This window comes from Protopterus annectens, chromosome 5.part1, assembly GCF_019279795.1.
Source record: "Protopterus annectens isolate FY-2018-M chromosome 5.part1, PAN1.0, whole genome shotgun sequence".
In the NCBI taxonomy this organism is placed as follows: domain Eukaryota; kingdom Metazoa; phylum Chordata; order Ceratodontiformes; family Protopteridae; genus Protopterus; species Protopterus annectens.
In genome coordinates, this window is record NC_056736.1 from 718,381,783 (window position 1) to 718,399,792 (window position 18,010).

Below are 18,010 nucleotides of genomic sequence, written 5' to 3' on the forward strand. Positions count from 1 at the left end.
GGTGGTAATCCATTAAACACAGAAGAAGTTATCAGGGACCTGGGGACCCAAGTTGACAGTAACCTCTCTTTTGACACTCACATTGCCAAAGTGGTTAGGAAGACCTTCTACATTGCCCACCTGATCATGAAGGGATTCACATCCAGATCAGGAGAGGTCATTGTACCCCTGTACTCTTCACTTATCAGACCAATGATTGAGTACACCGCCCCATTCGGAATGTACCTTACCCGACACCTGCAGCAGTTGGAAAGACCCCAAAAGTTCCTCACCAAAAGGATAAAGGGGCTCAAACATATGTCATACGATGACCGACTGAAGAAACTCCAGCTCTATTCAGTCACATACCGTCTGCTCAGAGGTGATCTGTGCCTGACATACAAGGCCATGTCCAACCCGGAATTAATGGACATGCTCCACCTCAAAAAATCCAAATCCACCAGAGCCACGAGAGCAAGAGACTTAAACCTCAACACGGATATAAATAGGACGTGCTGGAGGGACAGATTCATCACCCAGAGACTCCCTACACTATGGAACAGAATCCCAGTCCATGTGAGGCGGAGCCCCTCACTGACTCTGTTCAAGAGAAATCTTGACGAGTGGATGGGAGATCGTAGGTTTACCCCGGGAATCATCTCTGTATCACTGCTGGACAGAGGCACAGCAAACTAATGGGTATAGTATTCTCATCCTAAGGGGTGGTGAAAGCCACACACACTCTGGCTAGGCTTATAAATGCCCTAGGGCAGATAGCCTAGTATGAACCTATGAACCTATGAGAGGAGTTAGCTTATTCTCTCCACAGAGAGAGGCGTTAGCTTATTCTCTCCACAGAGAGAGGCGTTAGCTTATTCTCTCCACAGAGAGAGGCGTTAGCTTATTCTCTCCACAGAGAGAGGCGTTAGCTTATTCTCGCCACAGAGAGGCGTTAGCTTATTCTCGCCACAGAGAGGCGTTAGCTTATTCTCTCCACAGAGAGAGGCGTTGGCTTATTCTCTCCACAGAGAGAGGCGTTAGCTTATTCTCGCCACAGAGAGAGGCGTTAGCTTATTCTCGCCACAGAGAGAGGCGTTAGCTTATTCTCGCCACAGAGAGAGGCGTTAGCTTATTCTCGCCACAGAGAGAGGCGTTAGCTTATTCTCGCCACAGAGAGAGGCGTTAGCTTATTCTCGCCACAGAAGTGCTGCCTGGGGCAAGGCTTTGAAGTGCAATTCCAGCCCTAGGGATACTGTGCAGTGCAAGTCCCTATCGCAGAGAACATGGCTCTTCAGCTAACCATCGCCGGTTTGAAGAACCCACTGCACCCTCACTGGCTTAACATAATGGCTATTGAACCACTCAGCCCATTCAGTGGGGGCTGTTAGGAAGCATCCAAAAAGCTCATCACCCCTGATGGATGATGGTAATTATTCCTGCCTCTTGCTGCCTTCACCTGGTGTCCGTGGATGCAGATGATTAGGAGGAATGAGTGAGACTGCTGTTGAGGGGTGGAATCTTAATGGTCTCTGGGACGGGGACCAAAAATTGTTTTAAAAAAATCTGACACTTCTTTTTATGCTGGTTATTTAAATGCTGTGGCGTATTTCTCTGATGCTATTAATACTGCTTTCCAGACGTCGAGTCAGCAGTACAGCTTTTGTACTGCTACTGTTTTCTATCATTTAGTGTTGGCACCTTTGTTAGTCTGATTTTTTTGTGTGTGTGTTTAATTTTTGGTGTTATGCAGACTTAAAAAATATACTTGCCTTTTCCAGGTTGGTAGGATGTTATGAAGCCCTGGATGGAGGGAACACTGCTGATGCTTTGGTGGATTTTACTGGCGGTGTCTGTGAACCAGTAGAACTTGAGGAAGGGAATTACTCCACTGATGAAGAGAAACGAAATGCTTTCTTTGAGAGAGTCTTGAAGGTCCATCAAAGAGGAGGACTCATCAGCTGTTCTATACGTGTAAGTTTCATCCTGAAAGTCATAATAGTAATGCAAAAAGACTGTAATTTATGTCTTGCAAGCCTGGCTTGTCCTGATTTTGAAGAACTGCAGTTCAGCTGCTCCTTGTTTGTATATGCATTGTCCTCGACTTTGTTTGATTCTTGGTTATAAAATTGTTTTGGATGTTTATAGGAGCTTCTGTTGAGTATGTTGTAGATTCTAAGATTTTAAAAACTGAAGTTTATTTGCTTTCCTTTTTTAACCTAAAGGCTCATTCATCTGCTGATATGGAAGCCCGGCTTGGCTGTGGCCTTGTGAAAGGTCATGCATATGCAGTCACCGATGTCCGCAAGGTCCGACTTGGCCATGGACTGGTTGCATTCTTCAAGTCTGAAAAGCTTTTTATGATCAGGATGAGGAACCCCTGGGGAGAGAAGGAATGGAATGGACCTTGGAGTGATGGGTAAACTCTTTGTTAATTCAGAAAAACATCATGGATTTCTTAATTCAGACATACCATCACTGATTCGGATAGGGAAAGAATCTGACATATTTCTCAGATTACTGCTGTGTATTTATTCAGTGAATACAAGTTCATTCAGAGGAAAGCTTTGCTGTTATGTTTTGCACAGGCATTCTCCGCAAGTCATTTAAGCTTTTCAGCAGGAGAGGCTTAAGATTTAGGAATGCACACTTGAAAATCAGCTGAATTAAATGCATAAATTAAAATCTTTGCTTGGGCACTAGAACAGATGTTGTGATGAAGAGATTTGTATTGCACTGTTCATATTATGTGCTTTAAGTCAATCAAACCTCATACATATCCTTTTACTGACAGCAGCCCAACATTGTTTCACATATCTGAATGTCAGAAGTGTGGTTTAGAAATGAAGTGAGGTTGTATAGAGGAGGGCTGAAAATGAGAATTTCTGTTTTTTTTACTCTAAAGATAACATGAGAATTTCTGGGGTTTTTTTGTTTGTTTTTTTTACTCTGTAAAGATAACATTTTGAGGTTTTAATCATGCCTCTCATGCCTTTGAACAAGAATGCTTAACTGTGTCCCCCTTTTTAAACAACAACCACAAAAAAAATCCAAACTGGAGATAAGGAACCAAACAACAAAGCCAGTGACTCATGGATAAAAAACTTAGATCTTTAATTTCTCTGACGTCTCGGCACAGTTGCCTTCCAGGAGTAAAAACCTTCTCTACTCAAATGACACCTTATATAATCCTAACAATTGTGTCATAAAATAATTAAACAAACAATTGAAATCTCTAAAATAAAGTATTTAAAGTAGCATGCGCCAATTAAATTCCACTTTCATTCCCTTTGGAACCATCGAATCAAATTTGAGTGTATACTGTGCTTCCTTATATAAAAGTTTATTTTTTCTACTAATTTCTCCAGAATAAGACTAGTCAACCTTTTCTAAAACAGTAGGTTGTAAGCCATCCATAGAGTCCCCATGTGCTTGCCAAAAATGTTCAGCCATTGAACTTTGTTCCTGTCTATTATTAATGTCACGCACGTATTCGAACACCCTTGTTTTGAATGCCCTTTTTCGATTCCCCTATATAAAAAGTTTTACATGGACATCTGAGGGCATAAACAATGCCCTCAGTGCCACTCTTAAATTCCCCGTTAACTTCAAATCCTAACCAATTTATATAATCAAAACTAGACAATGTATTTGTATGCTTTGCATTTTCCGCATGTACTGGTACCTAAATTCTTCACTGTTTTGTTTAAATTCACTGTGGGATTATTAAATTTACTTTTCACTAAAAAACTTTTAATACTGCGACCCACTTTATATGAAGTTTTTAAAACTTTAGGCATCCACGTATCACGTTTTTTCATTGAACACAAAAACTTCCAATGGTTTTTAACCATCTCTACCAGTTTACTACTGAAGCCACTATATGTTGTCACAAAATACATGTCAGAATCATTACATTCACTGTTAACCAGACCTCTCCTCTCTTAATGTTCCTTTGTTCTCCCATATATTAGTTTCTAAATTTAAACCACCCCTTTTGTAATATTTCCTTACTGTAACCTTTCTCTTCAAACATTAAACATGTATTTAATATCTCATTTTGAAAATCCCTTTCATCAGTACATAATTTGTAGAGATGTATAAATTCACCATATGGTAAAGATTCAATAGTATGTATAGGGTGACAGCTGAATGCTTTTAAATGTATATTTCCTTGAAACTTTATGTATTTTGGTTTTTAGTCTTCCTCCTTCACTAAGATCCAATTCTACACCCGAAAAAAATAAACTTTCAAACCTATTTGGATGCCATCAAATTGAGTCTGTTCACTTGTAACCCATCTAAAAACATCTCAACATCGTTTTTCCCTTCCACATAGAAATATGAGATCTATAAATCTGAAATAATAATTCACATATTGATGAAAAATTTAGCCCTGTAGATAAATTTTATTTCATATAATCCCATAGTTAAATTAGCATATGAGGGTAAAAATGCTGCACCCATTGCACCCTGCTTTTGTTGAAAAATCTCTCCTTTAAATTCAAAAAAATTCTTTGTCAAGCAAAAATGTACTAATTCTATCACGTATTCAGTGGCAGGGGAATCACCCCCAAAAATGTTATAGCTTCTCATCCAGAATTGTGTTTTTTCTTCATATATAAACTTTTCACATCGTGTGACCCAGTACGTGTTATTCCAGTCTACATTTTTACTTTTGTCCAAAAAATCAAACGCATCTCTAATATATGCTGGTAATAGAGTAACTTTGGGACATTTGCTTCATTTTATATTATTCCTCAAAGTATATGAGGAAAACATTTCTACCTGGTACAATGGGACGTCCAGGGGGTACTTGTAAAGTTTTGTGCACTTTGGGCAAACAAAATTGTGCAATGGTATTAGATTCTATATTAATTTTTTTCTTTACATCTTCACTAGAAAAATAGCCTAACCTAACACCTTTATTTAAAAGTTCCATGTAGTCTACCATGGCTGCAAAATACATAGACTCCTCTACTTTGGCATATACTTTATCATATAAATGTTCCTAACATATTAAGATATTGAGAAACATGCATAATAATCAATTTGTTTTCCTATTTATCCTATTTTGTCATTGCTAATAATACTTGACCATTCATTACACACGTTAAGTTAAATCCTAAATTGTCTCGTTTTTTCAAAAAAACATTTCAATTCACTTTCCACAAAATAACTTAAAGCTTTATGAAAATGTGCAATGTCACCATCATTAAAAGCAGGAATATACCTGCTTTGCATTTTAATATGACTGGTGTCGAACATATAGTATCCATTATTAATTTCATCCAAAACACAGGAATAAAAACTTGTATTATCAGAATCGGACTCAGAAATTGAGTCTTCTTTAAACACATCCTGATTCTTGGCACCAACAGTTTTAAACATTTCAGTTGCATTTTCTAGCTAGTTTAAAAATGTCACACTTAATGTCCTGTAATTGTGGCCCAACTGTAGGAACAAATTTTAGTGTCCACATTTAAGCACTGCAAACTCAGTAAAATTATGTCCTGACAAATTAATGATGTAACAGCCAGAATTACCATTTGCCTTTTTTGTTGTGATATTGTGGAGCATGGTGTTCCCAGTGGTGGGGAGACTGTTCTGCTCACTGGCGTTTTCTATTCTGTGGATGTTCTTCGTGTTTCACTGTTGCAGTCATTACAATAGGGTTATCCTGCTGGCAGGCTACCCTCAGTCTGCCTGCATTCCAAAATCTAGGCCCACCGTCGGCTGCTGTCGCCTCTTCCCTGACGTCAGTGCGCCAGGGGTATAAAAGATGCAGCCGACGCCATTTTCTTCAGTCTTTCTTGCCGCGCGGTGCCCGAAGCAAAAGCAGTTGGCAAGTGCCAGTCGGCCGACTCCTGAGATTTTCGTGTTCGAATTTCAGATCCAAAGTCTTCACTAAAAGCTAAGTACCCCATTGGGGAAACTTTTTTCTTGCTCCAGACTGATTTCAGAAAAAGTTAATTGTATTTCTTGTGGGAAGCAAATACCTCATAAGGACTTCCATTCTTACTGTATTCCTTGCCTAGGACCTGACCACGACGTTGCTAGTTGTTGGTTTTGTGCTAGATTTAACCAACGCACTATTAAGCATCGGTATGATTTTGCATTTCACTATTTTGGCAAAAGATTTAACTATACAATGTCATCGGATAGCCATCAGACTACCAGAATTCACAAGAAACGCAAAGAAAAGGACAGGCATCCGAGGTCCAAAGCCGACGACGAGGCTTCTTCTAAGCCAGTTGCTGGTTCGCCGGTTCTCAGTGAGGCGCCTTTGCAGCCCCTGTCGACTGCTACTTTAGACTCGCAGGCCGCTACCGACACCCACTTGGAGTCTACTAGGCCACTGGAAGCTCAAGGTATTGGACCTTCAGAAACTATTCCCTCAGATGGGTCCAGAGCTGATGAGCAGGCATCGGCTTCTGAGGGTGTTTTCAGACCTACTCAATTATATGTTAAAATGACTTCAGCTTCAAAGGCAAAGACTAAAGCACCTTTAAAGACAAAGAAACAAGTACAACAGCCTCATTGATGGGCCTCCATGCCTAAAAAAACAGATGCTCAAAATGGCCGAAGACCTAATTACTTTGATCAGGGGTTCCCATCCCCCTCCTGATAAGAGGCCTAGGCAAGAGACAGAATATGAATCTTCATATCAGGTTTCCATTTCATCTGATTCCTCTTCTGATCAGGAATACTCTTCCTCCATATGAGGATTCTGATGCTGAAGAATCTATCCCTTCAGCCTCTTCTCCTGGGGATTATTCTTTTGCGGAAACTTTACATACCATGAGGGAGCATTTCCACTGGGAGAGTCAAGATTATTTAGAATCTAAGAAAAGGCTCAGAGACCTCCTTTTACTCCCACAACACAGGCCCCCCTAGCTATTCCACCTGTTACATTGTAGATGATGTATTTTCAGAGTCCAGTCTGACCCCTGACTCCTTACCTCTAGCTCCTGTTAAGCCGGACAGGTACTATAGGGTTCCTGACTCTCATAAATTTCTTTTCAAAAACCCTGCTGCTGACCCAGAAACTCTCTCTCAGGGTCCCAAAGGAGTCAAGGCTTCCACTGCAATAAACTCTACTCCCTCTGACAGGGATTCTAGGGCACTGGACAGATGGGGAAAAAAGATTTACACTTTTGCTACCTTGGCTATAAGGGCTTTAAATTGTCAATTTCATATTCTCAAATATCAACAATATATTATTTCACTGCTTAAACAGAAAATGTTGATAAATTCTGAATGTGCAGAAAACAAAGAAATGCAGGATTTATTGCATGCAACTGAACAAGTTTGAAAGCATACTTTGCAATGTGGTTTTGATTCTCTGGAGGCCTCCTGCAAGGCCGCAGTTACGGGTTCTGTCATTAGGAGGCATGCTTGGTTAAAGGAACAAAATCTACCTGATCATGTTAAAGCAAAATTAGTAGATGCTCCATTACAGCATGATGCTTTGTTTGGTGTTAAAGCAGAAGATGTGTTAAAGAAAATGGAGGACAAAGCTAAATCTATGCAAACAGCCAAGGATTTCTTACAGATACAGCCACCAAGATTTAGCAGACACTGGCCTACAAGGAATTGGTCCTTTCCAGTGTCAGACAGGCCACAAAGGGGCAGATACAGATGCCCTAGAGGCAGATCCCAGCCACAAGGTTCATACAGGTCTAAACAATGGACTGCTTCTACCTCCAAAACTGGAAAAGACAAATCACAGCCGTACAGGAAACAGTCCCAATGACTTCCACCTGTCTGCGCCAAGCACTTATCTTCTGGCAGCACCTTTAGGGGGAAAACTAGCACTTTTTTCTCAAAATTGGCACATAACCCAGGACAAATGGGTCTTAAACATAGTATCACAGGGCTACAAGTTTCACTTCCATACCCTCCCAAGGGCAAACGGTTGGCCAGACCTGCCAAAACATCAATGGGCAGAGGCACAAAAACAAGTCTCATCCCTCATGGACATGAGGGCCATTCAACAAGTACCAGAGCAAGAGCAGGGACAAGGTTTCTATTCAAGACTGTTCTTGGTACCCACAAAGGACAAAACCTGGAGACCAGTACTGGACCTATCTATTCTAAAAACTTAGCTGGATATTCCAAAATTCAAAATGTTAATTCTACAGCAGCTTCTGCCCATGCTGGGCAAGAAGGCTTGGCTTGTGACTTTAGACCTAAAAGAGGCATATCTGCATGTCCCAGTCAGACAAACATGCAGAAGATACCTCAGATTCAAAGCTGGCTCAATGCACTACCAACTCTCTGCACTGCCGTTTGGCTTATCTACTGCACCCAGGGTCTTTACAAAGTGCCTGGCACCAGTAATTGCATACTGCAGACAGAGGAATACAAATATATCCTTACTTGGATGACTGCCTCATTCAAGCAGAGAACAAGGACATTCTACTACAGCATCTGACGTTTGTAAAGAGATTACTACCATGCCTAGAGTACACAGTCAACGAACAGAAATCAAAACTAGTACCCTCTCAAGAGATAATATTCTTGGGTGCAAGCTTAAGTACAACTGCTCAGATGGCTTATCTCACACCAAACAAACAAAGGCAACTGACTACCTATTTCAAACTGTTGGCAACAAAGGCCCAGTTATCTGCAAGAAAAATTCTGAAGGCTTTGGGCTTCATGGCATCCTGCTTTCTACTAATTCCATATGCAAGACTGCATATGAGGAAACTTCAATGGTACCTAAAAGGTGTTTGGACTCAACATTGCCAAAGCCTGGAAACAATAGTTACTCTCATTCCCTGCCTGCAACAGGAGCTTCGATGGTGGGTGAAGGCCTGTCACCAGAACAAGGGGCAGCCATTCACTCTACCCCCAGCCACACAGACATTAACAACGGATGCATCGGATTATGCCTGGGGAGCCCACATGGCAGGAAGATGTATTCAAGGCACATGGTCCGCAAACCAAATGCATCTACATATAAATCAAAGAGAGATGCTAGCTGTTCAAAATGCCCCGACAGCCTTCAAGGACCTACTTCATCCGGGAGAACTACTGATAAAGACAGACAATACCACGGTCGTGTGGTATATAAACAAGCAGGGAGGCACTCATTCTTGCCCCCTTTGCAGACTAGCCATGACTTTGTGGGACACAGCATTGACTTACCAAGTACATCTGCAGGCACAATACCTACCAGGAAAGTTAAATACTCTGGTAGATGAACTAAGCAGAAACCTCATGGATCCCCATGAGTGGAAATTGGATCCACAAGTCTTCAGCATGGTAACAAGGAAATGGGGATGCCCGGACATAGATCTATTTGCCTCACCTCACAACTGCCAACTAAAAAGATTCTACACAAGGACTTATCACAGACAAGCATGGAAAGTGGATGCCCTATCTTTCAGCTGGAAAAACTTAACAGTATATGCCTTTCCTCCTCTGCCTCTCCTCCCCAAGGTACTCGTAAAGGTCAGACAGGAGAAGCCAAAAATGATAGATTGCCCCAGACTGGCCACGCCAGTACCTGGTATCCAGTCCTAAGGAACTTGTCTCAATGCCCAGCCTGGACCTTACCTCCAGTGCCTAATCTACTGTCCCAGCAGATCAATCAGATCCTGCACAGCCAACTCAAGACCTTAAATCTGGCAGCATGGTGGATAATGTAGTCATACAAAACACACCTCTCACTAAAGCGGTGATGGATGTCATTTTGGAGGCCAGGAGGCCTAGTACTAGAAAATCCTATGCTGGAAAATGGAAGAGATTGTGCTTGGAACCAGGCACAAGGAATTGACACAGCTGTACCAAATATTCCTCCGATTTCGCAATACTTGACTGAGATGCTGGACAAAGGCCTATCCTTTTCATCTATAAAAATTCATGCCTCTGCCATTTCGGCTCATTACAATACAGAGCCACCAATCTTTTCTCATCCTTTATTAAGGCAGTACCTCAGAGGGGCCAAAAATTTAAGGCCTCCAAGGAGATCACCAGTACCTGCATGGGACCTCAATTATGTCTTGGAAAAACTCACCCTGCCTCCTTTTGAGCCAGCAGCTACAGCTGATATAAAGTTTTTATCTTGGAAAGCAGCTCTGCTCCTAGCAATAACTTCTGCAAGACAAGTCTCGGAGCTACAGGCACTCATGGCTATGGAACCTTTTATTTTTTATCCAGACAGGGTTTCTCTGAGAACAAACGTGACATTTATGCCTAAGGTAGTGTCCAGTGTGGCCCTTAACCAAACTATTCATCTGCCTACCTTTTATCCAAACCCACAGAATAAGGGGGAGAGAATTCTGCATTCTTTGAACATACACAGACAGCTACGCTTCTATTTGAACAGAACCAAAGCTTTCAGAAAGACAGAGCAATTACTAGTGGCATATGCTGCAGGATCACAAGGAAAGGCCATCTCAAAGCAGACTCTTTCAAAGTGAATAGGCCGCTGCATTCATTTCTGCTATTCACAACATGGCAAGCCAGTACCCAAGGGCATTAGGCCACATTCAACCAGAGCAGCAGCCTTCCTCAGGGGTGTACCAACCAAAGACATTTTAGAGGCTGCTACTTGGAGTTCAGTGCACACCTTCACAAAGCACCATCACTTACCACTCTAATCTAAATCCAGGGCAGGCTTTGCCACTGCAGTTCTGCAGGGCCTAATAGCTGCTCCTAATGCTGTTTAGCTCCAGCCTTCCAACTTTAGCTTTGGGACTCAACCCAATTGTAATGACTGCAACAGTGAAACACGAAGAACATAGTACAGTTGTGTACACTTACCATAAATGTAGATGCTCGAGTGTATTCACTGTTGCAGCCCAGGTTACCCACCCGCCATCCCCCATTTCTTTGCTGGAACTTATCTGTACTTCTCTATTCTATACAACCTATGTGGTGTATTTGCTTGTAGATGAAGCAAAATATATACTTTGGTGCATACATGTTTTATTGATATATTTTTAACCTACCCTTTTGGGGGCACCTGACATCTGGGGCAAGAAAAACTGAATAAAATGGCGTCAGCTGCATCTTTTATACCCCTGGCACACTGACGTCAGGGAAGAGGTGACAGCAGCCGACGCTGGACCTAGACTTTGGAATTCAGGCAGACTGAGGGTAGCCTGCCAGCAGGGTAACCCTATTGTAATGACTGCAACAGTGAATACACTCAAACATCTACATTTATGCTAAGTGTACACAACTGTACTTTCCGTATACCGGCCATTCAGCCCATTCCGAAAAGATTGCTGAAATCGAGCTCCTTGTTGTGCTTTCGTTAAAGGGGGAAAACCATTTCTCCCACAGCTCTCATTGTCCATAGAAATCATCTCGTGAGGTACGCATGGAAGAGAATGAACGGTGTTCATCATCTCTCCCCATTTCCTGAAACCTCACATGACTTCCTTTTCTATTCACTCTCCACCAAAGGCGCTACCATTATCATAATCACGGGTGTCTCAGTAATTTTTTTCTTTTTTCTTTCCAGAAATTCATCCACATACCCTTTTAATTTACTATTGATGTCTTTTAACAGTTTGGCCACAAATTCAGAGCCTAACTCCAACAATAAATTGGCACACGCAGACCCAATTTCCATTTGTAATTCTTTTTGCTTTACCCCATCTCTATCAGAATGGAAAGCCATTCAACAGTACATTTGTGTGTGGCTAAAACCCATTGCTTGTGAAACGCTTCATCAGTATCACTATCCAAATTAATGAGCATAGCTGGGTCTTTATATGCCCTTAACCCTCTAGGGGTTATATCAAGTTCTAAATATTTGGTCAAACTGTGTATTGAAGAAGAACGCAATTTCCTTCCACATCAATTTTTCTAACTTATCACACCGTACCTTATTTTCTGGGTTCACCAAAGCCATAAATCTCCTTCCGATGGCAGAGAAGGGATTATGTAAACAACTGTTCCTGTCTTCTTCCCATTTTTCCCAAATGATTGAAGTGTGCTCTGCATCTCTGAAATTGCAACCACCTGCAGTTTATCAAGGTGTCAACCTTTCCTGGACAGACTCATGCAAATGCAATAAATAGTTATCCAATGACTGTTGGGATGAATCAAGCTGAGGGCCCCAAAAATGTCTGGCAATGTCCACATTAATTTAATTGGCGCATGCTACTTTAAATATTTTATTTTAGAGATTTCAGTTGTTTAATTGGTTAATTATTTTATGATGCAATTGTTAGGCTTATATAAGGTGTGTCATTTGAGTAGGGAAGGTTTTTACTCCTGGAAGGCAATTGTGCCGAGACGTCAGAGAAATTAAAGATCTTAGTTTTTATCCACGAGTCACTGGGTTTGTTTGGTTCCTTATCTCCAGTTTGTGTCCCCCTTTTTGTCTAATCACTTGCACTTTGGCAAACTTCCCAACAAAAATGTTGAAGTGCATTCATATTACTGTGTGGTAGCCTCAGAGGACATGTTTTTTTAGTCCTTCTGTCCTTGACCATCTGAGAGTTATTTCAGTCCAGGCAGCATTGAGCCTCACGTCTGCTGGTAGAAATGGAAATGAAAAAAAAAAAATGAATGAATGGAAAAGAAATGGAAGCCAAATACTTTAATTCACAGCACGTATGTAATGCACACAGACATACCCGAGACAAAGCTCAACTCCATCTCTACAGTGCAAAGCCCCCACCCCCAAATATGTCTAAAAGCTCCAAAATTATAGTTTTTGGCATTTCCTATGTAGTGGTAGAAATATTAGCTCGCACATAAAGCTCTCTCCTATGAATGACAGATTTAACAGAAATTACGCAAACTGCAAGTTCATCCTGGCAGTTCATGCACTAGCATTTGATCAAGTGGTCTTCAAGAGGCTAAACTAGTCCCATGAACCTCACTTGCATGGGAAATTCATCTGCTTTGTCTTAGGGAATGCCTTCTTCATTGATGGTAATCTGCAGATTGAACCCCCTTAATGGGTCTGTGAGACCTTTTTGCTGATAAACCTTTCTTGATGAGCTGCAACTTTAAGATCCAAATTAAAAAAAAACATTCTGTTTATGGGGTCTTTTTGTTGTTCAGCCATTGGATTTTCAGGGCTGTTTTATCTCTCTAATTTGTGGCTGTGCTACTTTATTTTTGTGGACTGTGTCTTAGCCTTTTCAGTTTTTCTTGTTCTTGACATGGGGAAGGTATTACTGGAAGGTATTACTGTGATACAGCACACCTTTGTTGATCAGTGTTTAAAATGGATTTGTTGTCTCAGGCCTCCTGATAGTCTCCTGTCTGCCTGTGTCTTGAACTTGATAGTTGTACTCTATGCATTTTGAACAGACTGATTCTGTAGCAGTGAAGCACATGTCCTATTATTTCTGGGAGTCATCACCTTAATTGTGTGATTCGGAACTCTGGGTTTCAGTTGCGAGGGCCTACCTTGTTTTCTTTGAGGACCAGGTGCCCCTCAGAAGATGTCCTAATTTTGTTATAAAAGGTATTGCCAAGGTGGTTTGAGTTTGGCCATTCACCTATTTTTTTTTTTTTTTAGTAAGGGACATGCCATCTTCTCTTCCCTTTTTCATTGCTACCTGCACTTCTAGCTAGAGAACCTCAGTTCGTCATAGTCATCATTTTAAGGAGAGAGGGATAGTTGTCCTTTGACAGAACAAAGCAAAACAGGATTGGATTGCCCGTTCTGTACTTTTCTGCCGTCAGCCAAATACCTGCTCTTTGTTGGTCATCATTAGTTTAGGAATTTATTTGCTCTGGCCACTTCCACTTTGGGCATATGACCATTGGTGCATTCCTTCCCTTACCATTTCAGCATGGATCTTCAGTCCATGATCTGGGACTCCTTTAGCAGAGTCATACCTCAAGGACTTTGGTTCTTGATTCCCTTTTAGATACGTTTCTTTTCCTCTGATTTTGGGGTTATACTTCACCATTTAGGATTTTATCCTAATGGTAAGTAGCTGTGCAGGTCTCCTTTTGATGCAAGATGCAACAGGTGTATGAATATTTATCACATTAGACCCTCTTTAGGTTGGCCCTAACAATGGGTATCATTCTGAGACTTCTGGGTATGGCGGCTGTTCAGTGGCAGCTTATTCTTTCCCTTTTGCCCAGGATTGAGTGGCTTGACTGTGAAAAGTTAATGGGCAAGTGGTTGTAAAGTCAAAGTTACCTGTCACATGTGGTAGTGCATTGAATGTCACGTAAAATGGACTGCTTGATGGAGATCTGTTGGGAATGAGCTTATCAAAGGAACCAACAACGCTGGCCCCTCTCTCTCCATGTTGACATGACTGCTGAGGATCAGTCTGCTGCTACTGAGATGGCATCCTAAGAAAGTTTAGGAGTGGCGAATCAGAAGCTGGATAAAATAAATGCTGAAATTATTAAACTCAGCAGAACACTTGCTGATCTACATCCATTCTAACCAATATGTGCCTGGAAGAATAGAAGAAGGTTTGAGTAGTCAGTGAAGAATTTTTGTAAGCACTGCAAATGAATCTGTAGGAGCAGGCTACAACAATGATAGAGTAGGATTTATTTAAGGAGGAGGTCTCTGATAAGCTGACTGAGATGGAACATAGAGAAGTATAGCTTCATTTCGCTAACAACCCTATGGGAGCAGAAGACTCCAATTGCTTGTTCACGAGGACCCAGCCAGCACCTGCACTGGCCTGTGGAAATCTGAGATGCGCCTGGTCAGAGCACATTGGGTCTAAAGGACCAGGGGAGGAAAGATGGCTCGGGGCAACCCATCTTGATAAAATCCAGACCTTATTGACACATTGTGGGCCAAGGGCAAATCCCTTTCTGCTGCTGGGGCAAGGGTGTATGTTGACAATGATTTCTCCCTGGCTACCAGGTTTAAAAGAAATAGATGTGTTCTGTTTTTCAGTAAATATAAGTGAGCTGGTCAGAGATTTATATGTTTATACCCAGTTCACTTGTTTGAACCCAGGGTTGTTGTTGTCTTTCAGCTTTTCACGGTTAGGGTCGCCACAGCGGAACTCCGGTCCGCTACTGATTGGCAGTAGATTTTCATGAACGCCGAGGTGCCAGCTTGATGTTCAACCTTCAGCGAAGGCATGCCGATTTACGCATGTCTTTCGAACGCCCACCCAACCGCAGGGAGGACATGCAGACTCCACACAGAAGGCACTCACCCCACTGTAGCTGAGAATCGAACTGGAGAACCTCTTGGTGTGAGGCAACAACGTTACCACTGCACCACTGCAGATGTCTGTTGGGAAAAAATTGTCTTCCTGAGGATCTAGGAGGCTTAGCAATACCAGACGTAAAAAAAATGTAAGGCAATCCAAGCATGGTGGGCTTTCTTTATTCAAGATTGCACATATCAAACCATGACAATCTTGCAAGGGCCCTATAATTTATCCTCAGAGAAACTGTACATATGGGGGCAAAGTGGTTGATAAGTAGGCATTTGAGTCACTATGTAAAGGTATGCACTTAAAGATTACAGGGGGGAGCCCATTGATAGGCAACTTGGGCACACAGGAGTGGACAACCTGTGCATGTAAGTGATGGCAAAGAGATTCTGTATCGGGAGAAGACCAGACAGGTTCTTTGGTTAGAAGAAAGATGATATTTCATCTCCCTAGCCATGGTATTGGCTCGGAAGGAGAATCGTATGTACATCACTGCTTAGCTGGAGCGACCAAATCCGAGGGGTGCTTAGGCTGTTAATTAATGCAAGAACAAACCAAATCAAAGTAAAGCGATTTAATTGGTAAGCTGTACCAAGGGATCATCAGGCAACTAAAGGGGGCCACAGATAAATGGCAATCGCAATAAGAGTGAATCCTAGGAATGAAACTCACCGAAAGGGAGTGGCAAAAAGTTTATCTAGCGCCTAAGGAAGCTAGAAAGTCTAGGAAATTTCATATCTTCTGATGGAAATGTGTATGCAAGTATTTTAATAATCCAGGCTTCCTAGAATGTGCTCATCAGTTAGTCCACAATGCTGGAGATGTTTGGGCAAATTCAGGGGTGATTGAGAACATATATTTTTGGTAGTGTTCAAAACTGAAAAGATTTAAGGTGGAAATTCATGGTCTTCTCTCCTCCCTTTTGCAGAGTGCGTAGCATTTAACTAGGGAGCAATTCCTTCTTAGTTGGGCCAGCCAGATTAACATCCCAGTGCACACAAGGAAGCTAGTTGATCTGATTTTACTAGTGTCTAAGAATTTAACAAGTGTGGAATAGTAAAGCTATCCCATGCTTTGAGGCCATCATGGTAATATATGACATTCAGGGACTGGAGACGAATAAAGGAAAGAAGCAGCAGAGCAAGATGGTAAGCAGTAAATGGTTACAGTGGGTGACCACCAAAGCATGCTGTGTTTCATAGTAACCCTGCAACAACGCATGCTACATTTCATAGTAACCCTGCAACAACGCATGCTACGTTTCATAGTAACCCTGCAACAACGCATGCTACGTTTCATAGTAACCCTGCAACAACGCATGCTACGTTTCATAGTAACCCTGCAACAACGCATGCTACGTTTCATAGTAACCCTGCAACAACGCATGCTAAGTTTCATAGTAACCCTGCAACAATGCATGCTGCGTTTCATAACCCTGCAACAACGCATGCTACGTTTCATAGTAACCCTGCAACAACGCATGCTGCGTTTCATAGTAACCCTGCAACAAAGCATGCTGCGTTTCATAGTAACCCTGCAACAAAGCATGTTGTGTTTCATAGTAACAAAGCATGCTACGTTTCATAGTAACCCTGCAATCACCATTACCTGACTAGATACATGTTGCTACCTCTTTTTCTCCCCTTTTTATATGATGGGGTTCTGCTGGGAATGCAGTAATTGTACTGAAGTTGTAAGAGAGGTATGGCATTTAAATGGGCTAGGTTTGAGAACTTTCTTGAGTGGCTGTTTGTTTTTATTGATGTTTTGAAGTTGCCACTTCAGTTTGTCATTTTATGGGCTGGATGACTAGGTGCACCTCGCATGAGGTTTGCACATGAAACGTTGTGTAAAATAGTGTAATATGTTATGCCAATAAAGCAAAAACAATGGATACGTTTAGCACACTGTCTCCACCCTTGTCTTTTTTTTGTTGCTGCTCTCAGGCTGTCTTCTACCTTACAAGAAAAGTCTTACAGTGAATTAGTCTTCATAGTGTTAAAACTTTGCAGTTTAATTTGTTCTCTTGCTGCTAGAACCAGCTTCTGTTGTAGGGACAGGAAAGTTACTACCTTTAGGGTGTAGCTGCCTTTTAAATTCAGTGCAGGGATGCCATGGTGGGTACTTAAGTTATTCAATGGCCATCTCAGAGATTATTTTTTTATCATGTAATATTATGTTCCAACATTTGTATTTACCTGATGTCTTTTTTTTTTTTATTCCTGCATCAAAAGAACCGCTATTCAGTTTCTTATCTGCAGTTACGGTATCTCATTATTCATGGAATGTTTATATCTGGTCTGCAAACTTAATTCCCTGAGACTGTTATAAGCTGAAAGCAAAAGGTATTTCATACCTCTGTCAGCAGTGTAATGCAAGCCTAATCTGGAAACATAGGTTCCATATCCTCCTCTGTTACTCTGTACTGCGGGAGAGAAGTAAAGATTGTAGAGTTACCAAAAAAAAAAAAAAAAAAAGACGGAGTATACCAAATCATTATTTGTATCTTTAACCAGGAAAGTCCCACTAGACCAAAGGCCTCTTTTGAGGGAGACCCAAAGTTGTATTTCATTCTGACTAGGAGAAACTTAACCAGGGCACTGTAGAAAGCGTAGTTGTGTAAGCAAAATTACCGCAGGTTTGAATGATCACTGCTGCAGTAGCCTGAGCAATATGGGTTCTATCCCGTGTAGGGTATAATGGTTAGCCAGCTTCCAAAGCTTCAAGGCACCTTAGCTAAACTGAATAAAAAAAATGTTTTGCGTGCTAAGCCCTTCTGAACTTTCATGACAACTGAGAAAGGGAGGGCTATGCCCTGAGAGGACATTGCTAGGAAAAGAAAAAACACAAAATCACACACACTATCATAAAATCCCAAAAAGTGACGCGCACAGAGACACGCGCAC

At 41.6% G+C, this 18,010-nt stretch overlaps 1 protein-coding gene across 1 annotated transcript in view; it reads left to right on the forward strand.

The window, feature by feature from the left end:
* The window catches only part of CAPN5 (calpain 5), an 808,497-nt gene that overhangs the window by 400,731 nt on the left and 389,756 nt on the right, over nt 1-18,010 (forward strand). The window contains exons 4-5 of the mRNA XM_044073347.1: nt 1,758-1,950; nt 2,202-2,395. Coding sequence (XP_043929282.1) covers nt 1,758-1,950; nt 2,202-2,395 — 387 coding nt within the window. The remainder of the gene's footprint in view (nt 1-1,757; nt 1,951-2,201; nt 2,396-18,010) is intronic.